At 32.1% G+C, this 18,675-nt stretch overlaps 2 protein-coding genes across 3 annotated transcripts; both read left to right on the top strand.

Annotated features, from left to right (window-relative positions):
* The first annotated feature begins 208 nt into the window (after nt 1–208).
* On the top strand, nt 209–2,995 carry LOC103491721 (uncharacterized). Of its 2 annotated transcripts, XM_051085800.1 has the most exons (6): nt 209–497; nt 1,703–1,801; nt 1,897–2,005; nt 2,095–2,307; nt 2,423–2,565; nt 2,639–2,995. In XM_051085800.1, the coding sequence occupies exons 1-4, from the start codon at nt 316–318 to the stop codon at nt 2,239–2,241; spliced, it is 537 nt and encodes a 178-aa protein (XP_050941757.1). In that variant the 5' UTR covers nt 209–315; the 3' UTR covers nt 2,242–2,307; nt 2,423–2,565; nt 2,639–2,995. The 2 variants fall into 2 exon arrangements, with proteins under 2 accessions (XP_050941757.1, XP_050941756.1); XM_051085799.1 differs by having other exon boundaries at nt 2,423–2,995.
* A 6,435-nt stretch (nt 2,996–9,430) lies between these two features.
* On the top strand, nt 9,431–14,389 carry LOC127149725 (uncharacterized). Its single transcript, XM_051085594.1, has 7 exons — nt 9,431–9,444; nt 9,542–9,572; nt 9,678–9,902; nt 9,975–10,058; nt 10,224–10,276; nt 13,703–14,012; nt 14,222–14,389. The coding sequence occupies exons 1-7, from the start codon at nt 9,431–9,433 to the stop codon at nt 14,387–14,389; spliced, it is 885 nt and encodes a 294-aa protein (XP_050941551.1).
* The last annotated feature ends 4,286 nt before the right edge of the window (nt 14,390–18,675 follow it).

Raw genomic sequence — 18,675 nt, 5'->3', positions numbered from 1 at the left:
AACAATAATCATATACTATGAAGAGTTTTAAAAAAAAAACAAAATGGACATGCAACTCAGCAAACGTATGAAGCTGAGGCATGCAACTCAGTCCCCAGAATAACCCCTAATTAACACAAAATGGACAGGAATAAGATGGGTTTGTGGCTTGAGCATAATGACAAGATTACCCCTGTTGAAATTCGGGGGGTTCTAAAAGAATCCCATCATATGTTCTCTTGACTGTTCCACATTTTTGCGTACCTAATTCATCCGACGCCTCCTTCTCCAAACTCCCATTCCGATCATCTCTCTCGCCCTAATTCCGACGATTTCATGGCCCATCCCTTTCTACCTCCTCTGATCCGTCTCCTTTTCGCTTTTCTCTTCCTCTCCTCGACCATCGCAACCTCCGATGTTCCATTCATTGTCGCCCACAAGAAGGCTTCCCTCACTCGCCTCAAATCCGGCGCCGAACGCGTCTCTGTCTCAATCGACATTTACAATCAGGGATCTTCGTATGTTCTCTTCCATTCCTTTAATCTGATCTCTCTTTTCTTTTCTAGATTCAGCTTGACTTACTACTCCCTGGTCTCTCACTTGTAGATCGAATCGTTCTTTCTGCATGTCTGCTTTCATTCATTATGTTTTGTTCTGGATCTAAAATTTGATTTGTTCGTACGCTTTCTGGTAAATAAATTTTAGGCTCCGGCGTCGAAAATGTTCTCAATTATAGAAGAATAGACATTTTCATCGATGTGAAATTTGGTGCATTTGTCTTTTATGAATTGTGGGAAAAGTTCGTAATGTCTTTGGTTAGATCCTCAAGGCTATTACGAACTGGAACCAGGCGATGCTCGCCTAGCTGCATCAATAAATTCTGTATTTTTTTTTGTTTAAAAAAAATGTAAACTCTCCAAAATGATTTGCCGAGTCGTTTTATTTTGATGATTGCCGCATTGGCTGTCTTAATAGTCGATCGGCCATGATATTCATTGTCATTCCAGAAGCTGTTGTGCCTAGATCTTGTTTCACACTAAAATTTTGTTCATTACGTCTGCTATAGTGGCCACGCAACAGGAAGATATATTTGAGCGAATTTTTGTTAAAAATTACCATTTGGTGTACACTGATGGTTGGAGAGTTGTGTGTGTGTATGTGAAAAGTGCTAACTGAAATTTAGAAATTTCTAAACCAAAGTAGAACATGTATCTATTTGACCTATGTGAATCAAATACTGAGAAGCTTGGAAGAGGATTCATGACGCATGAGATGTTCTTTTGACTTGTTCGCTTGCTTCTTTTTAAGATAATTAGGAGGGTTTATTAGGAAATTTGGAAGGGAGGAGTTGTCTGACTTATACATCTTTTTCTTTTCTTTTCTTTTCTTTTATTGATCAGATTTACTATTCCCTATCCTGTTACTTTCTTTGTCCTTTGCTTTGTACTGTCCAGGAAACAGATCACCTTTGCTTTGTACTATCCTGGTATCTCATTATGTTTTATCTTTTCAACTTTATAAATTATATATCTCTTATTTCTTCATATTTTTCGTTGCTTAGAATTTCTGTAGTTTCTTTATCTTATGTTATCTTTGACTAAAGAAGGGAATCCTTTTCATTTTCCTCCCTTAACCCTGTTACTTTTTGTGTATTTTTATTTCTAAATAGCCTGGGTTCTAATTTTTCTCCTCTTTTTTGTATTTTCACTTATAATGATTACAGGACCGCATATGATGTAAGTCTGAATGATGCAAGCTGGCCAGGAGATATGTTTGATATTGTGAGTGGTGAGACCTCCAACTCGTGGGAAAGACTTGATGCGTAAGTGATAGCTTTTTGTATTATATTCTTTTCTATATGTCATGGTACCCTCCATTGGGTTTTTGCGCTTATAACACGAATCTGCTGTTTGACAGTGGTGGCCATGTATCTCATTCATTTGAATTGGAAGCAAAATCGAAAGGAATGTTTCATGGTTCACCTGCTGTTGTCACATTCCGTGTCCCTACAAAGTCTGCTTTACAGGTCAAATGCAAATATCCTTTCAATTACAAATATATTCTGGGTTACATAAGGTTGCAGACGTTTTACCGTTCATCTTGATATTTGGATAGGAGGCCTTATCAACCCCAATTCTACCTTTGGATGTCCTCGCTGACAGGCCACCAGAGAAGAAGTTTGAGTGGGTAAGTTTATCCCTATCCCTAGAATGTCTTCTCCACTTCAAGCTTAATGATTTAAAGTCTTGTCAATTTGGTTAACTGGAGCAATACTTTTGCCTTTGCATGGAATTTATCTCTCTGGGGGCGTTATTTCAACAGGTTAAGGTATGATTCATTTCATTCTCTCAATTCTTCTATAAAACTCTTCAAGTTAATAAGCAAACAGAAGCATGCCTCTGTTGACCATTTATTGACACAACTTTTGTTTTCCTCCCTGCAGAGACTGCTCACAAAGTACGGTTCTCTGATCTCAGTGATCTCCATCATCGTTCTCTTCATCTATCTTGTGGCTAGCCCATCAAAATCTGCTGCAAAAGGAAGCAAGAAGAAGCGTTAATTGAAGAATGGGAAGAAGAAAAATAGGTATAACTGTGTTTTACCCAAAATTTGAGAGAGGATGATATATTTGGCTGATGATAATATTTTGTTGGGTTAGGAAAGGTACAGAAACTTTTTGAGTTGATAGATTTTCTTTGACCCCTAATGAAGTAGAGCCGGAGGAAACAGAGTTTAATTATAGACATCCACGAGAATCAGTTAAAAGTTCAAACAAATGGTGCCAGTAGTTGAGTTGTTGGGTTTTTTTTTTTTTTTTTTTAAAGTTATATTTCGGATCTGTTCATCATGTTACTGAGTTGTTTCTTCTTTCTTAGCCATGAATCTCATCTTCATTTTCTTTGCTTCTATATAACCTCCAATGGCGAAATGATTCCAAGGTACAAGAGTCCACACCACATAAACTAAGTTTAGTTTTGATTTAATTATATCACATATATTTCAATTTGTGTTTGTACTTTCATGTGTACTTTTTGTTTGGGTTCTTAAGCTTTCGAGTTTCTCGAACATAAATCTGCCATCCGTGTACAGCTTTGTCGTGGTTTGTTTATACATTTGTCCCATGCTATTTAAACTGTAAGGCTGTGTGATGAAATCTTAGGGAGTAGTATAGGTTCAATAATTAAAGGAAATTGATAATTATCCATTAACACAAAAATCTGATACCATCTGCCTGAACTCTCTCTTACAAATTGAGATGGGTTTATAGGAGGGATGGATGGGTGACCCAGGATTAAAATGTCGATATTTATACCCCTAACAAAGTTTATAAAATCTATTTCGATTATTAATGAAATTTGTACTTAAACTATGCTATGAATATTGTTGTTAGTATTCATATTGCTTTGGATGAAGTCTTTTCTTTTTACCAGCAATTTTTTTATGAAAGAAGTTAGGGGTCGTTTGGATGAAGGATTGAGTTATGGAGGATTAATGTTATGTGTGTGGAAAGAGTTTAAAAATGTAATTTTATAATAAGATATGTTCGAAGAAAGGTTTTAAAATGTAGTTTTGTGTGGGAGTTGAAGAATAGGATTATGGGAAGTTGAAAAATGTTTTAGAAGGAAAGAGAGGGAAGAGGAGTTATGATAACCCTAAAATAAGGGTTATGATAACTCTTCCCCTAAACAAGGATTGGATTACCATAACCTAATTTAATAATGATAACTCTCGGGTCAAACGGTTCCTAGATTTTTATGTTTTACAAGCATTTAAATTTTTTTTATTAGATGTACTTTTCGAATCTTGGGATCCAAAACATTCTTTTGAAGTGAACAAATAAGATCAAACTTTAGAAACCCTAAACAGACAATAAGATCAAACTTTAGGAAAGAGCAGTAATATCAAACTTGAATTTTGTTTTGACAGTCTTTTTTTAAAATTTAGGTTAAATTATAATTTAAAGGCAAAATTATAATTTAAAGGCAGTAGTAGGTTATAGTTGATTTTAGATTAAATTATAATTTTAGTTCCTGAAGTCCGTTTCATGATCAATTGGCTCTTCTGAGTCCGCTTTGTTATCTATTTGAACTTTCTGTTTTTTTATAAAAAAAAGTTGAAACTATTTAAAATTTATTATAATTGGTTGTTTTTCATGAGGGAACTTATTCAAACGATAAATCGATAGATCCAGATAGAAATTATGTTTACTTGGGTAGTCTATCACCTATACAAAAAAAGTAAAATTTTGTTATGACAAGTCTTTGGTTCAAAACCTAGTTGGAAAATGAATGATAAATAATGTCAAAAATACATTTTTACACTTTATTTTCTTATTACTTTGTATTTTTCATTTTCATTTTAACAACTGTACCTTAAATTTTTTTACTCATTATTGTTGGAAGATATGAATAAACAATTTTAAATTTCAAATTCTTCATGTGATTAATGGAAATATATGTTTTCCTCAAAAGATATTAACAAAATGATAATAACAATTGATGCTTTATATGAGTCTAGATGGTAAAAGTTTGGATTTAAATTGATAGAACTACGGGGTTTCAACTAAAATAGCTTAAATTGGTATACCATTTTACATAATGGATTTTTTTTCACTAAAAAATTTCACTTTTTTCACTAAGAAATTTCACAAAAGTCCTAAATGGGCTATAAAATTTCACAAATATATGACTCAATTTAATTTATTCCCATTATTATTAAAAATATAAAATCAATAACAAATAATAATAAAAAAAGAATCTGCAGTGCATTATATGCGTGAAATATGGTAAGTAATTAATTATATTATGGTAAGTGATTTGTTGTAAATATGGAAAACTGAATATGTGACATAGGGACTTTGATGCAAGAATTGAAGATTCAGGAAATTGTATGAAAAAATGGTTGAATGGTGAAAATATGTTAAATTGGTTTATGAATAGTATATATGAAATAATACATTGTATATTTTATGAATGAAGTGTGTTTTCAATTTGTTAAATTGATTTATGTATTTTATTTCAAATATTCATATTATGTGTAATAAATAATAAGTTATGTTTGAAACAATAATGATTATGTATGAAGGGTAATATATTAAATATAATAAATTGAGAAAATTTGATTAGTACGGTTGATGGAAATTTATGGAAAAAATATGAAAATAAAATAATTGAACTAAAAACTAGAATATGAATATTTCAAGTAAAAGTCTGAAACAACATACTAAAAGTCTAATAATAAGACGAAAAAACTAGTTCAACAAGGAAAACTTGCATCTCTTTCGATTATGGCCAACACGTCCACAATAGCCACATTTAATACGTCTCTTGAACTTTATTTTAGAAGGAATTCTAATCTTATTTGGTTGACCAACTGAACGTTTTACATACGATTGGAAAATGAAAACTTCAATTTCTGTATTATTGAATATATAGAGTGGTATATTTGTTACAAATCACAGAACAAAAATATATTAAATAGTAGTATATATGTCTAAGTATAGTAGTATATTTGTAAAAAATCACATAGCAAAAATATATTATATAGTAGTATACATAAATAAAAGAAAATACTAATCGAATCAAGAAAAAAAATAAAGAAAACAATACGAAACATGAAGGAAAAAAAATTGAACTATATGTGTCACTAAATACGTGTTATTGTATATATACAGGTGTATATATTGATAACATCATCTACATATGCAGTTATATATAATAAAATTCAACTCCAATTTATGTATTATTGAATATATGCAATAGTATATATGTAATAAATCACATATGAATAATATATATATATCTAATAAATCACATAATAGAATTAGATTAAATAGTGGTATATAAATGTATATATTTTTCACGGAAACTTTACTAAACAAAAATATGAATAAGATGACCGGAACATGCCATAATTAAACAAAAAATTAACAACATGAAAAAAAGTTTGTGTATATATTATTGAATATATGAAGTAGTATATATATGTAACAAATCACATAATATAAATGTATTATTCAGTGGTATACCATAGTATATACGAATGGCAGGACATTTAATAAAAAATCTATGATGAATATGATAGGAAGATGAACCAAACAATATAAAATTAAACAAAATATGACGAATATGATCAGAATATGCTGCAAATAAAGAAATGTGCCAGACATGAAAGGAATATATGATAAACATTACCGGAAGGCGCTGTACTTAAATAGAAAAATGAAGAACATCCATGAAATATATTAAGAACATTACCGGAAGATATTAAGAAGCTAATTTTAAGATGAAAGCTACGAAAAATGAAGGGGAAAAAAAGACTAATCGGATATTTTGAAGCAAGTCGAAAGGGAAGAAAAAAGAACAAAAGTGTTTGAAAATAGAAATCAGAGAAGAACGACGGCGCCAAAATTGTTCATCATGAGAATAATACTTTTTGTTTCGATTATGAAATTGAAAATATTCAATTTGTAGAATAATTTAAAATGTTATTACCATATTATATAATAATTTATACCATATTTAAAGTGTATCCAAATTAAATTATATTCTAGTAATAAATACAAATATATAAGTTTTAATAATTATGAAAGTTGCAATTTATATAACAAATATCGTATTGGATAACTAAGAAAATTACTTTTATATGATTTTGAAAAATCATTATTATTAAATAATGACATGAAGGTTAAAATCGTCCTAAAAAACCATGATTTCTTACTTAAGATATTAATTGAAAATTTTAGACATTAGTGAAATATCATTCTTAAAGAAGGTGATTAGTTTGAGATTTAAATAGATATGATTAGTAGTTTGAGGTTTAAATTGATACAACCTCCAAATTTTAGGATTTAAATTGATATAATTATTAGTTTAAAATTTAGGTTTGAGATACAAATTGAAATTTCTCATTATTTTATTTCTGTTTATCTATTTTGCAAATTTTTGTTTATTTTCCTTCGTTCCATTTGTGATTAATCCATCGATTTAAAATATTGATGATGTTTATCATTTTTAAGAAAAAAATTAAAACAAATATATATTTGTTGATTGAAATTTTTTTGGACCAATCGCAATATCATTTATCAAATTAATAATGAAATTATAAATAATTGAATTTGGAGCCAAATAAAAGTTCATGTGTCCCAAATCAAAAATTGAAGGCATAATAAATTGTCAAATATCGATGATGTCACGAGTTTTCATTGCAGCTGTTGGATTATTAAATTAATTTGGTACAATTTTATATTAATATTTGATCTAAAGTCAAATTAAATCCAAAAAGGGGCGACCAGAAGAATAGCAAAATCTAAATTTTACTTTGGATAAATGACAAATTTATTTTTAAATTGTCAAAATAGCAAAACAGTGAATTTCCACATATTAAATGAGATAACTATGCCTTAAATGCCCCTATCTACTTTACAATATAGACTCCTAAATACAATAGTAAGAAAAACCACAAATACCCTGTAATTAATACATACTATGCACTCCCTTCAATTTCCTAATTTTCCCTCCCAAAAAAATAAACCATCTTATGTAAAGGCTTTCCGGCGCATTTCCACCGTCGCTTTTCCACCGTAGCTTTCTCTTCTATTTTTCCACCGTCGCTTTCTCTTCCGTTGCTTTTCCACCATCGGTTTCTCTTTCGTTGTTTTTCCACCGTTTGCACGTCCTTCCTTTTTAATCGGTTTGCACCACCCAAAGTATGGGTGAGTTGTTTCGTTTCACACTTCTGTTCCTTCTTCAACCTTTGAATTTTTCCTCTGTTTTCTGCATGTATAAGTAAAAAGTACCGAGTTCTCAAAATTTTCTTCAAACTTTCTCCGGTTCTAACATTCTTCAAATTTTTAAATGGTTTTCCACAGGCATTTGTTTTCCACCCGCACCGTCGCTTTCCACCTTCTTCTTTTAGTACAAATTTTCGTTTTCCTTAATTCCGGTTGATTGTCTTCCGCTGAATCTTCTATTTTTGTTTCACTTAATTCCAGTTGGTTGGCAAAATTAAAGATAGATCACATTTTATTTGGCATGATTTTAGGGATGGTTGGGATTTGATTCTAAACTTAAGTGTTTCCATTATATTTGCCATAATTAAATCTCATTTTATTTGGCATGATTTTAGGGAGGGTTGAGATTTGATTCTAAACTTAATAGCTAAAGTTTGAATATATAATTATTGAAGGAAAAAATCAGAATAATTAGGGGATATTGAAACCAATTGAATATATTTAGGTATCTTTGAAAGAATATAATACTTTTTTGATTTAGTTAATAATTATCATAAGTGGGTGTGTTCATAAATACACTGTAATCGAATATGTGATATTTTATTTGATTTTTGGATCTCCTTAAATATACTGTATTTGAATCTGGACAGTTCTCATCCGTTGAGGGGTAATTTCAGACCAAAAAAGTGGGAAACTATTTCAGGCAGTTAGTTTTGCCATAAATAAATAAATAAATAAAATAACAGTTTTCTATTTTTCTAATTTTCATTCTTATATTTGTCATTTACACAGATTCCCCTAAAAATAATATTGCAGATGAAAAGTTTAGTTTCATTTTTATAAAAAATATAAAGGAGGGATGAATATTAAATTAAATTATTGTTTCATATATTATACGGGTACCTGTTTCATTTGTAGGGATCACGTTTTAATTTGATGTAATGGTCGGATATTACCAAAATATGGTAGACAAGGGCAAAGAAATAAAATGTATATAGCATAATCTTATGAATATAATGTTGGGAAGACAATATTAGTTATTTTTCTAAAGTAGTTTAGAATATAAAGATGTTAAAATTTCAAAAAAAAAAGAAAAAAATGCTTTGCTCCGTTTTTCGTTGAAATTTATGTTTTAATGGCCATGAACGTTCCGATGAATTTTGTATTTTCCTAATATATTCAAATTTGAGATTGTCTTTCGGTGAATCTTGTGTTTTGGTTTCCATTAATTCCGGTTTGTTGGCAACATTAAAGATAGATCACAATTTATTTGACATGATTTTAGGGATAGTTGGGATTTGAATCTAAACTTAAGTATTCCCATTATATTTGCCATAATCTTAGGGAATGGTTGGAATTTAAATTTGAATTTTAGAGATTTGAATTTTGAATGTTTTAAATGCTTTTCCGTTACTTTTCTTTAATGTTTTTGTATATGGTTAATTATTGCATCATGTTTATCATTATTTTAGGAAGAAAGAATTCATTGCATTAAAATTTTAGAACCTATTCATTGCGTTAATAGCTATTGAAGGAAAAAATCGGTAGCTAAAGTTTGAATATATAATTATTGAAGGAAAAAATGGGAATAATTAGGAGATATTGAAATCAATTGAATATGGTTAGGGATATTTGAAATAATATAATAATTATTTGATTTGGTTAATAATTATCATAAGTGGGTGTGTTTACAGATATACTGTAATCGGCTATGTGATAATGACTTGTGGTCTGTTAGTTTCAAAAATATTAGTAATTAATAGATTTATTTTCTAATGACTTGTGGTCTGTTAGTTTCAAAAAAGCTTATTTATGTTATTGCCTATTTAGATTTCGAGGAGGCGAGTTTACAGAGGAAGAGGTGAAGGAAAGAAACAAAAAGAGGTTGAAGGAAAGGTATAACAGTTAAACCTTTGTTATAGATGAATTATGTATTATATAAATTCAATATAACTTTGACAAACAGGAAGATACTGAAAGAGAAAGCGAAAAGGAAGAACAAGTAGAAGAAGATGAAGAAGTAGAAGAAGATAAACAACAAAAAAAAGATAAACAAGTAGAAGAAGAACACGATGAAAAAGAGGAAGGGGAGACCGTAGTAGGTGAAGAGTCAAGTTCATCGCCTAGTGAACAAGATGAAACACCAACGGATACTAAGAAGAGAAAGAAGGCTGAGGAAAAGGGAAAGAAAGTAAGAACATAATTTACATTTGATAAAGTGTTATTTTACGTATTGGCTATAAATTTTGGTTTTATAAAATAGGTGAAGGCTATTGAAAAAGAACAAAAGGCAAGAGAAGAGAGAAGGAGGAAGGGAAAAGCCCCAATGAAACCAGAAAAATCTAAGGTATTTATTCTATGGTACTTCTGGTGTATGTGATTCATTCAGATACTCTGTATTTGTAATATTGTGAATGTATTGTATAGTACTTCTGTTGTATGTGTTTTGAATTTCATAATGGCTTGTATGTGGAGTTTGTATGTTTAGTGTATTTGGTTGTATGTGATGCAGTTAATTACACTGTCTTTGGAAATTGTGAATGTAAATACTGTTCTGAATGTGTGGTATGTTATTTATATTGACAGTGTATTCAATTATTGCAATGCCCCAAAATTTAAGGTAATTTATTTTGATTATCTTAAGTTTAAATTTTTGTAATTTTGGGTGTTACTTTGTTGATTTATTTGATTTATGAAGATTGGATTTTTCTAGATATTAGGAAAATATCTAATTGTTGTAGTGTTTGGAGTTCATGATTTTTTTGGTTTTATTTGAGAAAATTTGATTAATTATATATTTGATTGTATAATTAATTAAATTTTGAAGGTAAAATAATTATATTATGTGGATAATATAATTAGGTAGAGATATTTATTTAAAGATAAAGATGATTGGTTTGAAGAGAGAGAAATTTAAGTTTAAAGAGGAGATTTGACGAGTTTTAAACGAAGTGAGAGAAGATTTGTTTGGTTTAATTGTTAAAGAAAAGAAAAAAAATTATTATTATTATTAAAGCCTCGGGAACATCAATCATCTTCTTCAACCAAACCTTAAAATCCCTAATTTTTTTCTTCCATCAACTCGCCGCCGCCACCTCTTGCACCGTAACTCGAAGCCAGTCGCTGAGGAGTTCGTCTGCCGCATAGTCCTCCAAGTGCCCGTCGCGCTTCGTCAGCGGTCTTTCGAAGCTAGCGTCAGCCAGCCGTTTCGGTCGCGTCGGCCATCGTCTAAATCGACAGGTCACCGAAGTAACCGCATCTTTGCGGAAGAGGAGTCGTGCGTCGTTCTTGCACCGCCCGACCTGAGCCGCCTTCCTCGGTCTGATCCGTCGCCACAAACCCAAACCCGAGCCACGCGTACGCAAGCCCCATTCGTGCGAGCCACTCTCCACTCCCGAGCCACGCGCACAGCTGAGCTGCCCTCCACACCCGAGTCGCACGTCCACCTTAGCCAAACCGACCAGCCAATTTCTTCCTTAACTGAGCCGACCTGCCAGTTCCTTCCTCAGTCGAGCCGCCAGTCGATTCCTCTCCTCCAGTCGAGCCATTTGAGCTGTCAAGCTTCTTCTTGACCTATTTTTTTTGTAAGCCTTGGTGATTTTGATTTGGTTTTTAGCATACCCAACTAAGGTTTATTTTTTACCCTAACTAAGTTAATTATCGGGTTAAATTGGCTAGATTTAACTGGAAATCGGCCTTAGGAATTGTCCAATTAAGTCTAAATTGATTTCAACCTCAATTTTTGGGATTTTTTCTTGGGAAGCGTGATCACGACTGTTAGGAAAATCTTGGTTTACTAATCTTCAGGTAAGAGATTCTACTACTAGACTTTTGACTAAAATTAAAAGGTCGCATGTGTGTATGGTTATGTATAGACGATAGCTAAATTGCATAACTCGATGTTACTTATGATGACTGACATTGTAATGATGATTGATGCTGACGACTGATGTTATGATATGACTTAGTATGTTGATGAGGAAGACTGCATTATGTTTATGATTAAGATATTTGGATAAGTATGCTATGATTGTTATGTTACGTCATGTTTATGATAATGTTATGACACGTTACATGCTATGGATAGGGTGCATTGTTAGCTTCATCTATTAGAGTCGTACCCATATGGGTGTTCCTCGGAATCACCACCTTTTATGACTGCGTAGTCCGACGGGATCACCAGTCCAGTATGACATTGACATAGACATGATTATGAGTGATTCGACGAGGTCACTCACAACCCGATCGTCTTAGTGTTTCCTTCGGGTACACTAAAGACCAATTTGTCCTAGGTGTTCCTTTGGGTTCACCGAGGGCCAGATATGTTCTCATGGGATCACAGATTATACGTGTTTCGGAACGTACCAGTTCAAGGGTACTACCTTTACAGAACTCTAATAAGAAGTTAACATACACCTAACGGGACTAGTGGTGGGTCCCTTACTGAGTATATTTTATACTCACTCTTTCTTGTTTAATTTTACAGACAGAGGTAGAGGTAAAAGCTGAGGAAAGCTGGCGAATGATAAGAAGTGACCGTGGCGAGCCATAGGGATCTCATTGGATCTGATGCATTATTTTATTCTATTTATTTATCTTTAAAACTATATAGGGCCCGAGTTAGGATTTTGTTTAATTTTATTTTTAAAACATTTGTTTATGAACTTAATAAGTATTTGAGGTTTTGTTTCATTTTCATATTTTTTTATTAAGGAATTTTATTATCTTTTTAATTAGTAATGACCTCAGCTTAGTATAAGGAGCTGGGTCTTTACAATTATATATGTTGACTGTATTTATATGTTGAGTGTATTTGTGGGTTGAGTGTATATGAATTTCAGCAAGAGAGATATGTATTGTGAACGTGTGTGGAGTTTTATGTACTTTGTATGTTGAATGTAACTCATGTTATGTTTTTGAATGTATGATTTGAAGTCAACAGTGTATAATTTGAATCTTCGTGTATGTGGTGTAGTCAATTAAACTGTATTTGTTTATTACGAACGTAAACCATGTTCTGTTACATTGAATGTATTCACGGTGTATTCAACTATATAGACTTTCTGAGATTCATTTATGGTAGTTACAATATTTTTGTTTAATATATCTTTAGTGTTAATCAATTAAATGTGATAGATATGTGTGTGGTTACTTAATGTGTTCTAAGAGGAGAAATGAGCCTTTAAAAATCAATCTACACACTAAGAGCACAGTAGAAGATAAAATTAAGGAAAATCTTGGAGATAGGCTGATTAATAGGTTTAGGGAGGGGATATTTGGGCACTTTCTAAACTTCTCCATAACAAACCAATCCTCCCAATTGTTGTTGCACCTTATTCAGCGAATGTGTAAACCCAAATCGACTAGGAAGAAGAGTTCTGAAGTTTGGGTTGAGAGAATTTGCCATTATAATCGGCCTAAAATTCCATGAGATTCCTGATATTAACCATGAGGATATAAAGCGGGTGGGCGGCTAAAAGGAGTATATTTTGGAAATCTTAAAACTGTGACGAGGCAGTACTTGAACGTTATGTTCAATATAAGTACTGCTGGCACCGATAATGATAGGATAAAAATGGCCAATATGTACTTTCTCGAGAGTTTTTTTATCCCTAAGCAAGATTGTCTAAGTATAGATTGGGATCATATAATTATGGTAGATGATGATGAAGTATTTGATGGGTACCCATGGGGTAGGGTTGCTTTTGAACTCTTAGTGGACTTCATGAATAGGATCGTTTGTAGTAAGGGGCAAACGTGGATTTCGATGGAGGGTTTGTTTTCTCCATTCTTGCTTGGGCTTACCAGGTAATCCCAACATTAAGTACTCCACCCAACCTCTTTGTAACAAGGATTTCAAATGAAGTCCCTAGGATTATAAATTGGGCAGCTGACACACAACCCAAATGGAAAGACTTAAAATAGAAAGTCTTCGATTCGCCAATGGTGTGTAAATCTGGTAATTTGTAGTAGTTTTGATATTCATAACAGTTTTAATGTTTATAAAGTATTTTGTTCCTTTTTGAAACAACTTGAAGTGTCCCACATGCTCGCAACCCCAATTGAAGTGGGAATGTCATACTTTGCACCATTCATGGAGACAGAAAAAGATATACTCAAAGAAGCAGAAGATAAGCTTCGAAAGACCAAAAATTCTAACCACATAGCCCATGTTTCGCTGAATAGAGGCATGCCCTCTACAAGTGGGATTGATGGTCTGACGAGAATGGTAGAGAAGATTGAGAATAGCCAAAAGAGGATGGAGACAAGTGTGGAAGGTATTCTTGAGTTTCTTAAATCTGTAGAATTGAAAATGAATAATTAGTTTGAAGAACTAGGGTAGAAGATGAATAGAATAATAGAAGCAATAAGGAGTCAACAATCTAGTTCTTTGGGTGCCCAATACATCAATGAATTTATGGTAAGCATGTTTTGTAGACTTTAATAATCTGTGTGCATGTGACAGAACCTTAACAAATACACTGTATCTGGTATGTATTTGTTACGCAGGGAGCAAGGGCATTTGAAGAACACCTTGACAAAGTGAAGGAGGACCAAGAAGAAGATGATGATGTTGAAGATTTGAACTTGGATTCAAGCAATCCAACGGTGCTTGAAAAAAGGAATGACGATAAAGACAAAGACGGAAAAGGGCTCATGGATGAAAGTCGAGCATAAAGTTCCATAGGGCAAGATGGTGGGCAACCTAAAATGGCAAATTTAGGCACACCACAAACAATCGGAGATAGAGATTGTTCGCTGTATAAGGTAAAGAAAAAAATCAAACTGTTGAAGCTGTGTATAATACATATTATAGACTAATATATGTACATAATTGTAATAGACCACGGAGGAAACCGAGGAGGAGATAAACAGGCTGATACGGTCAATCGATGAAAGTGTTATATATGACGAGATCAAGAAAAAAGAACACAGAAGAAAAACGGTATAGTTGTGGATGTGTGTATGTTTCTTATATTAAATGACTATTAGTGTAATGACATTTGTATATCAAATACATTGAATCTACACCTTTAATTGTGGGTAATAGGCTGACCATATTAGGAAGTGTGTGTCAATCAATGATATGAATATTTTTTGGGTTATTTACAAGTTTCCATTGTTTGTTGTAATGAATAATGGTAATTACATAGTATATGTTGATTACAATGTTATTCTGGCTATTAAAAATGGGTTGTCGTGACTCATTTATCATTATGAATATCATTGAATGAATGGACATGTATAATACTGAATGAATGTATGGCTATTATATTTAAACAATTCGGATAACAATTACAGGGTATATAACCTCTGATTGCGTGAGATAAGTTGGTGTGATCATAACTTGTCGTTTCTGATCATGAGAAGTGTGGTTCTGATCAAGTGTAGCTCTGATCATAAATAACAGGTTATTTGAAATTGTGACTAAGTGAAAAAGGGTTGCTGTGATCAAGGGTGACATGTATTTTTTTTTGTTGTTATCGTGCGTGATTGTTATAATTGACGTTTATTAGTTTTACGTGTGTATCCCATTTAAAGTGTATATGAAATTTGGCTTATAAGGATGTGACTAGCTATAGTTGTGGTTTGACTACCTATTCCTTATAAGGATGTGAATGGTTGTATTCTTATGATATATATTCTTTAACTAATACCTGAGACATATTAAAGAATGCACAGGGTCAATGTTCATTGAATTCAACCCCAAGAATGTTGAAGAATGTGCAACCAGCATTTGACAAAATTAAAGATAGACCACATATGGCCAAGGTGATAACATATCTAATATGAATCTGGGTTCAACATTTCGAAAATGGTAATAACATACTTAATATAAACTCTTGTTTGCCAATAACTTGTAGATTATAGGAAAAATGCCAAGTAATGATATACTTTTAAATATGAAGGAAAATAGTTCAGCAACGAGGGTTATTCTAAAACACGTAAGCATATCTCATAATTTATATGTAATTTATAACTTGTTATCCTATTAATGGACTTCCTTTTTTTTTAGTTGAACACCATAAAGGAAGGATTGGGAATGAAAAAATCAAATGCTAAACAGTATAGAGAGGTTACGCCAGTTTCAACAGGAATATGGATAGATGCTTTAAGAGGAAAAGTAGTTCCACTAAGGAAGGAGAAAGAGAATTCATCCTCAGAATGACCATCGTTTGATCTGCATCTAAATCAAGCTTGATATATTCATTTTAAACTTTTTTGTTAGGGGTCTACAATTTATGGAAATATTTGTTGTTTTATTGGATTACTTATATTAAATCTATAAAAAAAAATTCAACTAAAATATTTGTTTTTAAATATACAAAATTTATCAATTTATTTGTAAAGTGATTCTCAAATTCATGCTTATAAGTTGTAAATTAAGTAAATTGAAATACATTGTATTTGGAGAGTGATGATGAAGGCAATATAATAATACAACTTATAACCTGCCTATTCAAATTAGCCAATATAGTATATTTACAAAATACTATACATAACAAATACGATTAGAAACTATACATAATGTATCTTGCCCCTATGTGGTAATATATGTCATTACTTTCATATTAGGACAACCTCAATGTATCTATTTTGAAAATAACTATACTTGAATTTAAAACAGGTCAATACAATATAATGTATTTAGTCAACATACCTAAGTCACTGTAAAATATAAGAAATACTTTGTATTTCAATGAACAAAATATCAATCTTATTTGAACAAATCATTCAACCTACTTGATAACAAATACAACTATGAATATAGACAATTAGAAAGGAAATATAAAGTACTTAGAACTTTAAATTATTAAATGGGTTCTTTACAAGACCTACAATTGTGACCTTTTTTACCACACCTGCTGCAACGAACAGTCGTTTTTTCTCCAAAAATGAAGTAAACCTCTTCTTTTTAGTCTTTCAGCTGGACATTTAACCTGCGGTGGAAGTATTCCATCATTGCCACCTTGGTGCTTATTCCTAATTTGGTTTACACTACCAATAGGATGTGTTCCCTTCTTGTACAGGTTTATCAAATTTGAGACATAGTAGAACTTATCAGTGTACAAATGGAGATTAAGATTCCTTGTGGACAATGCTATACATGCATGTGAACAAGGGACCAGATCAAGGTTCCATTGACGACATGAGCATGTGTGATCTAAAATGTTGACGATAAATTGTTCCTTACAATAGTGGACTTCAAATTCATGTTGGTCTACAGGATATATCTATCAAAACAATACAAAAAATGTCATTTACAAACAAGTGAATACATATTTATTGCATTTATTTTTCAAATATTAAATAACTTATATTCATTGAGTGACTTTCCCTTAAAGATTCCCGAATCATATTATTTGCATATATTGAAAGTTCTGTGCATTGGAAACTCCATTTGGTACGACGTTCGTAGAACCATTTTTGAACCAAACTACGAATTGATTCTAGAAGTTCAATTACAGGCAATTCTCGTTGTTCTTTTAAAGTAGAATTCATACTTTCAGAGATGTTGGTTGTAATAACCTGGTATCTTTTTCTCCTAAAAAATGCCCTAGCTCACCTGTATCTTCCAACAGCTTCCAACTCATGCCTCATTGATGGAGATAGTTGTTCGAGTTGTCTCATGTAGTACTCAAATTCCAATGGTGTAAGCTCTGGCACATTTATTGAATGAGTCCTCCATGGGAAGTGATTTATGGTTCTTTTTCAAGTTCTTCAACAAATGGAATGCACATAATCCATGTTCAGCTATTTCGTAAACGATATTAAACCCATTTTCTATACTTTTGTGAGCATTAGACACAATTACCATTTCTATATGTTCCCCAAAAACGACCTTAAGGTTTCAAAATCATTCTTTGAATCAACAACAACAAAAGCTAATGGCACAATTTGAGAATTGCCATCAATAGTACAAGCAGAAATGAGGGTACCAAGATATTTGTTCTTAATGGCTGCACCATCAACATAAATAGTTGGTACGCAGTAGTTCCATGCATCAATTGAAGCAGCTAGTGCCATGAAATAGAATTTAAACCAACCTTCATCATTTGTTTCTTCAGCCGTATATATACCTAAAAATAGTCAAATAAAATAATTTAAAATTACAGTGTATTTCTAGATTGATCGTGTATTATTTGTTAAAATACAGAGTATTTGTAGGTTTTATACCTGGGTTGTTTCGGATCAATGCATCCAAAAATGCCGACAGCATGGCATATGATTCCTCGAAGTACTCCTAATGGAATTCAAAGCAATTTCACGTCCTCTCCAAGCTTTATCATAGCTTACGTTCACTCTGTGGTGAATCTTCATGTAATTTATAACATCCAAAGGATGACATGGAGCCTTGTCATTCATTTTAAATATTGATTTCGTACACTCAAATACAATCCAGGATGTTCCTTGTTTGCGATCATTCTTCACGATGTCAACAGAACACTGATGTGTATATGTGAATTTACGAACTATCCAAATATCACTTTTTTTAATACCGAAGCACGTAGATATCAAGGGCAAGATGAACCTTTACATCTAATATCAAACGATGTACGATTGGACCTAATAGTAACTAGTTCAAAGCTATTATTCAAAGCGAGCATATAAATACCTTTCTTCAAAACTGATTTTTGCATAAACATTGATCAAACTCTAATGGATATGCCAGCATGAGACGATTCAAATGTATCAAGGTCAATAATTCCATTTTCATTACGCGAGTCTTCAGTTCTAGGTAATTCACTACTCAAATACAGGGTGTTTTCAATATCAGTAGTAGATACAGTGTCAACGACAATGAGTAGATCATTGTTGGAAAATTTCGATATGACTAACATAATCCAAGAAACATCCTTATCATCAACAATCCGAATGAGTTTTGAATTATTGCAATCAGTCTAGTGAACGGCCAACCTAGAGACAGAAACTTCTTAATTTGGAAGAAGTCTACGTTGGAT

This window comes from Cucumis melo, chromosome 6, assembly GCF_025177605.1.
Source record: "Cucumis melo cultivar AY chromosome 6, USDA_Cmelo_AY_1.0, whole genome shotgun sequence".
Classification (NCBI taxonomy): domain Eukaryota; kingdom Viridiplantae; phylum Streptophyta; class Magnoliopsida; order Cucurbitales; family Cucurbitaceae; genus Cucumis; species Cucumis melo.
The sequence above is the reverse complement of the archived record's forward strand: the minus strand, read 5'-3'. Positions and strand labels throughout refer to the sequence as shown.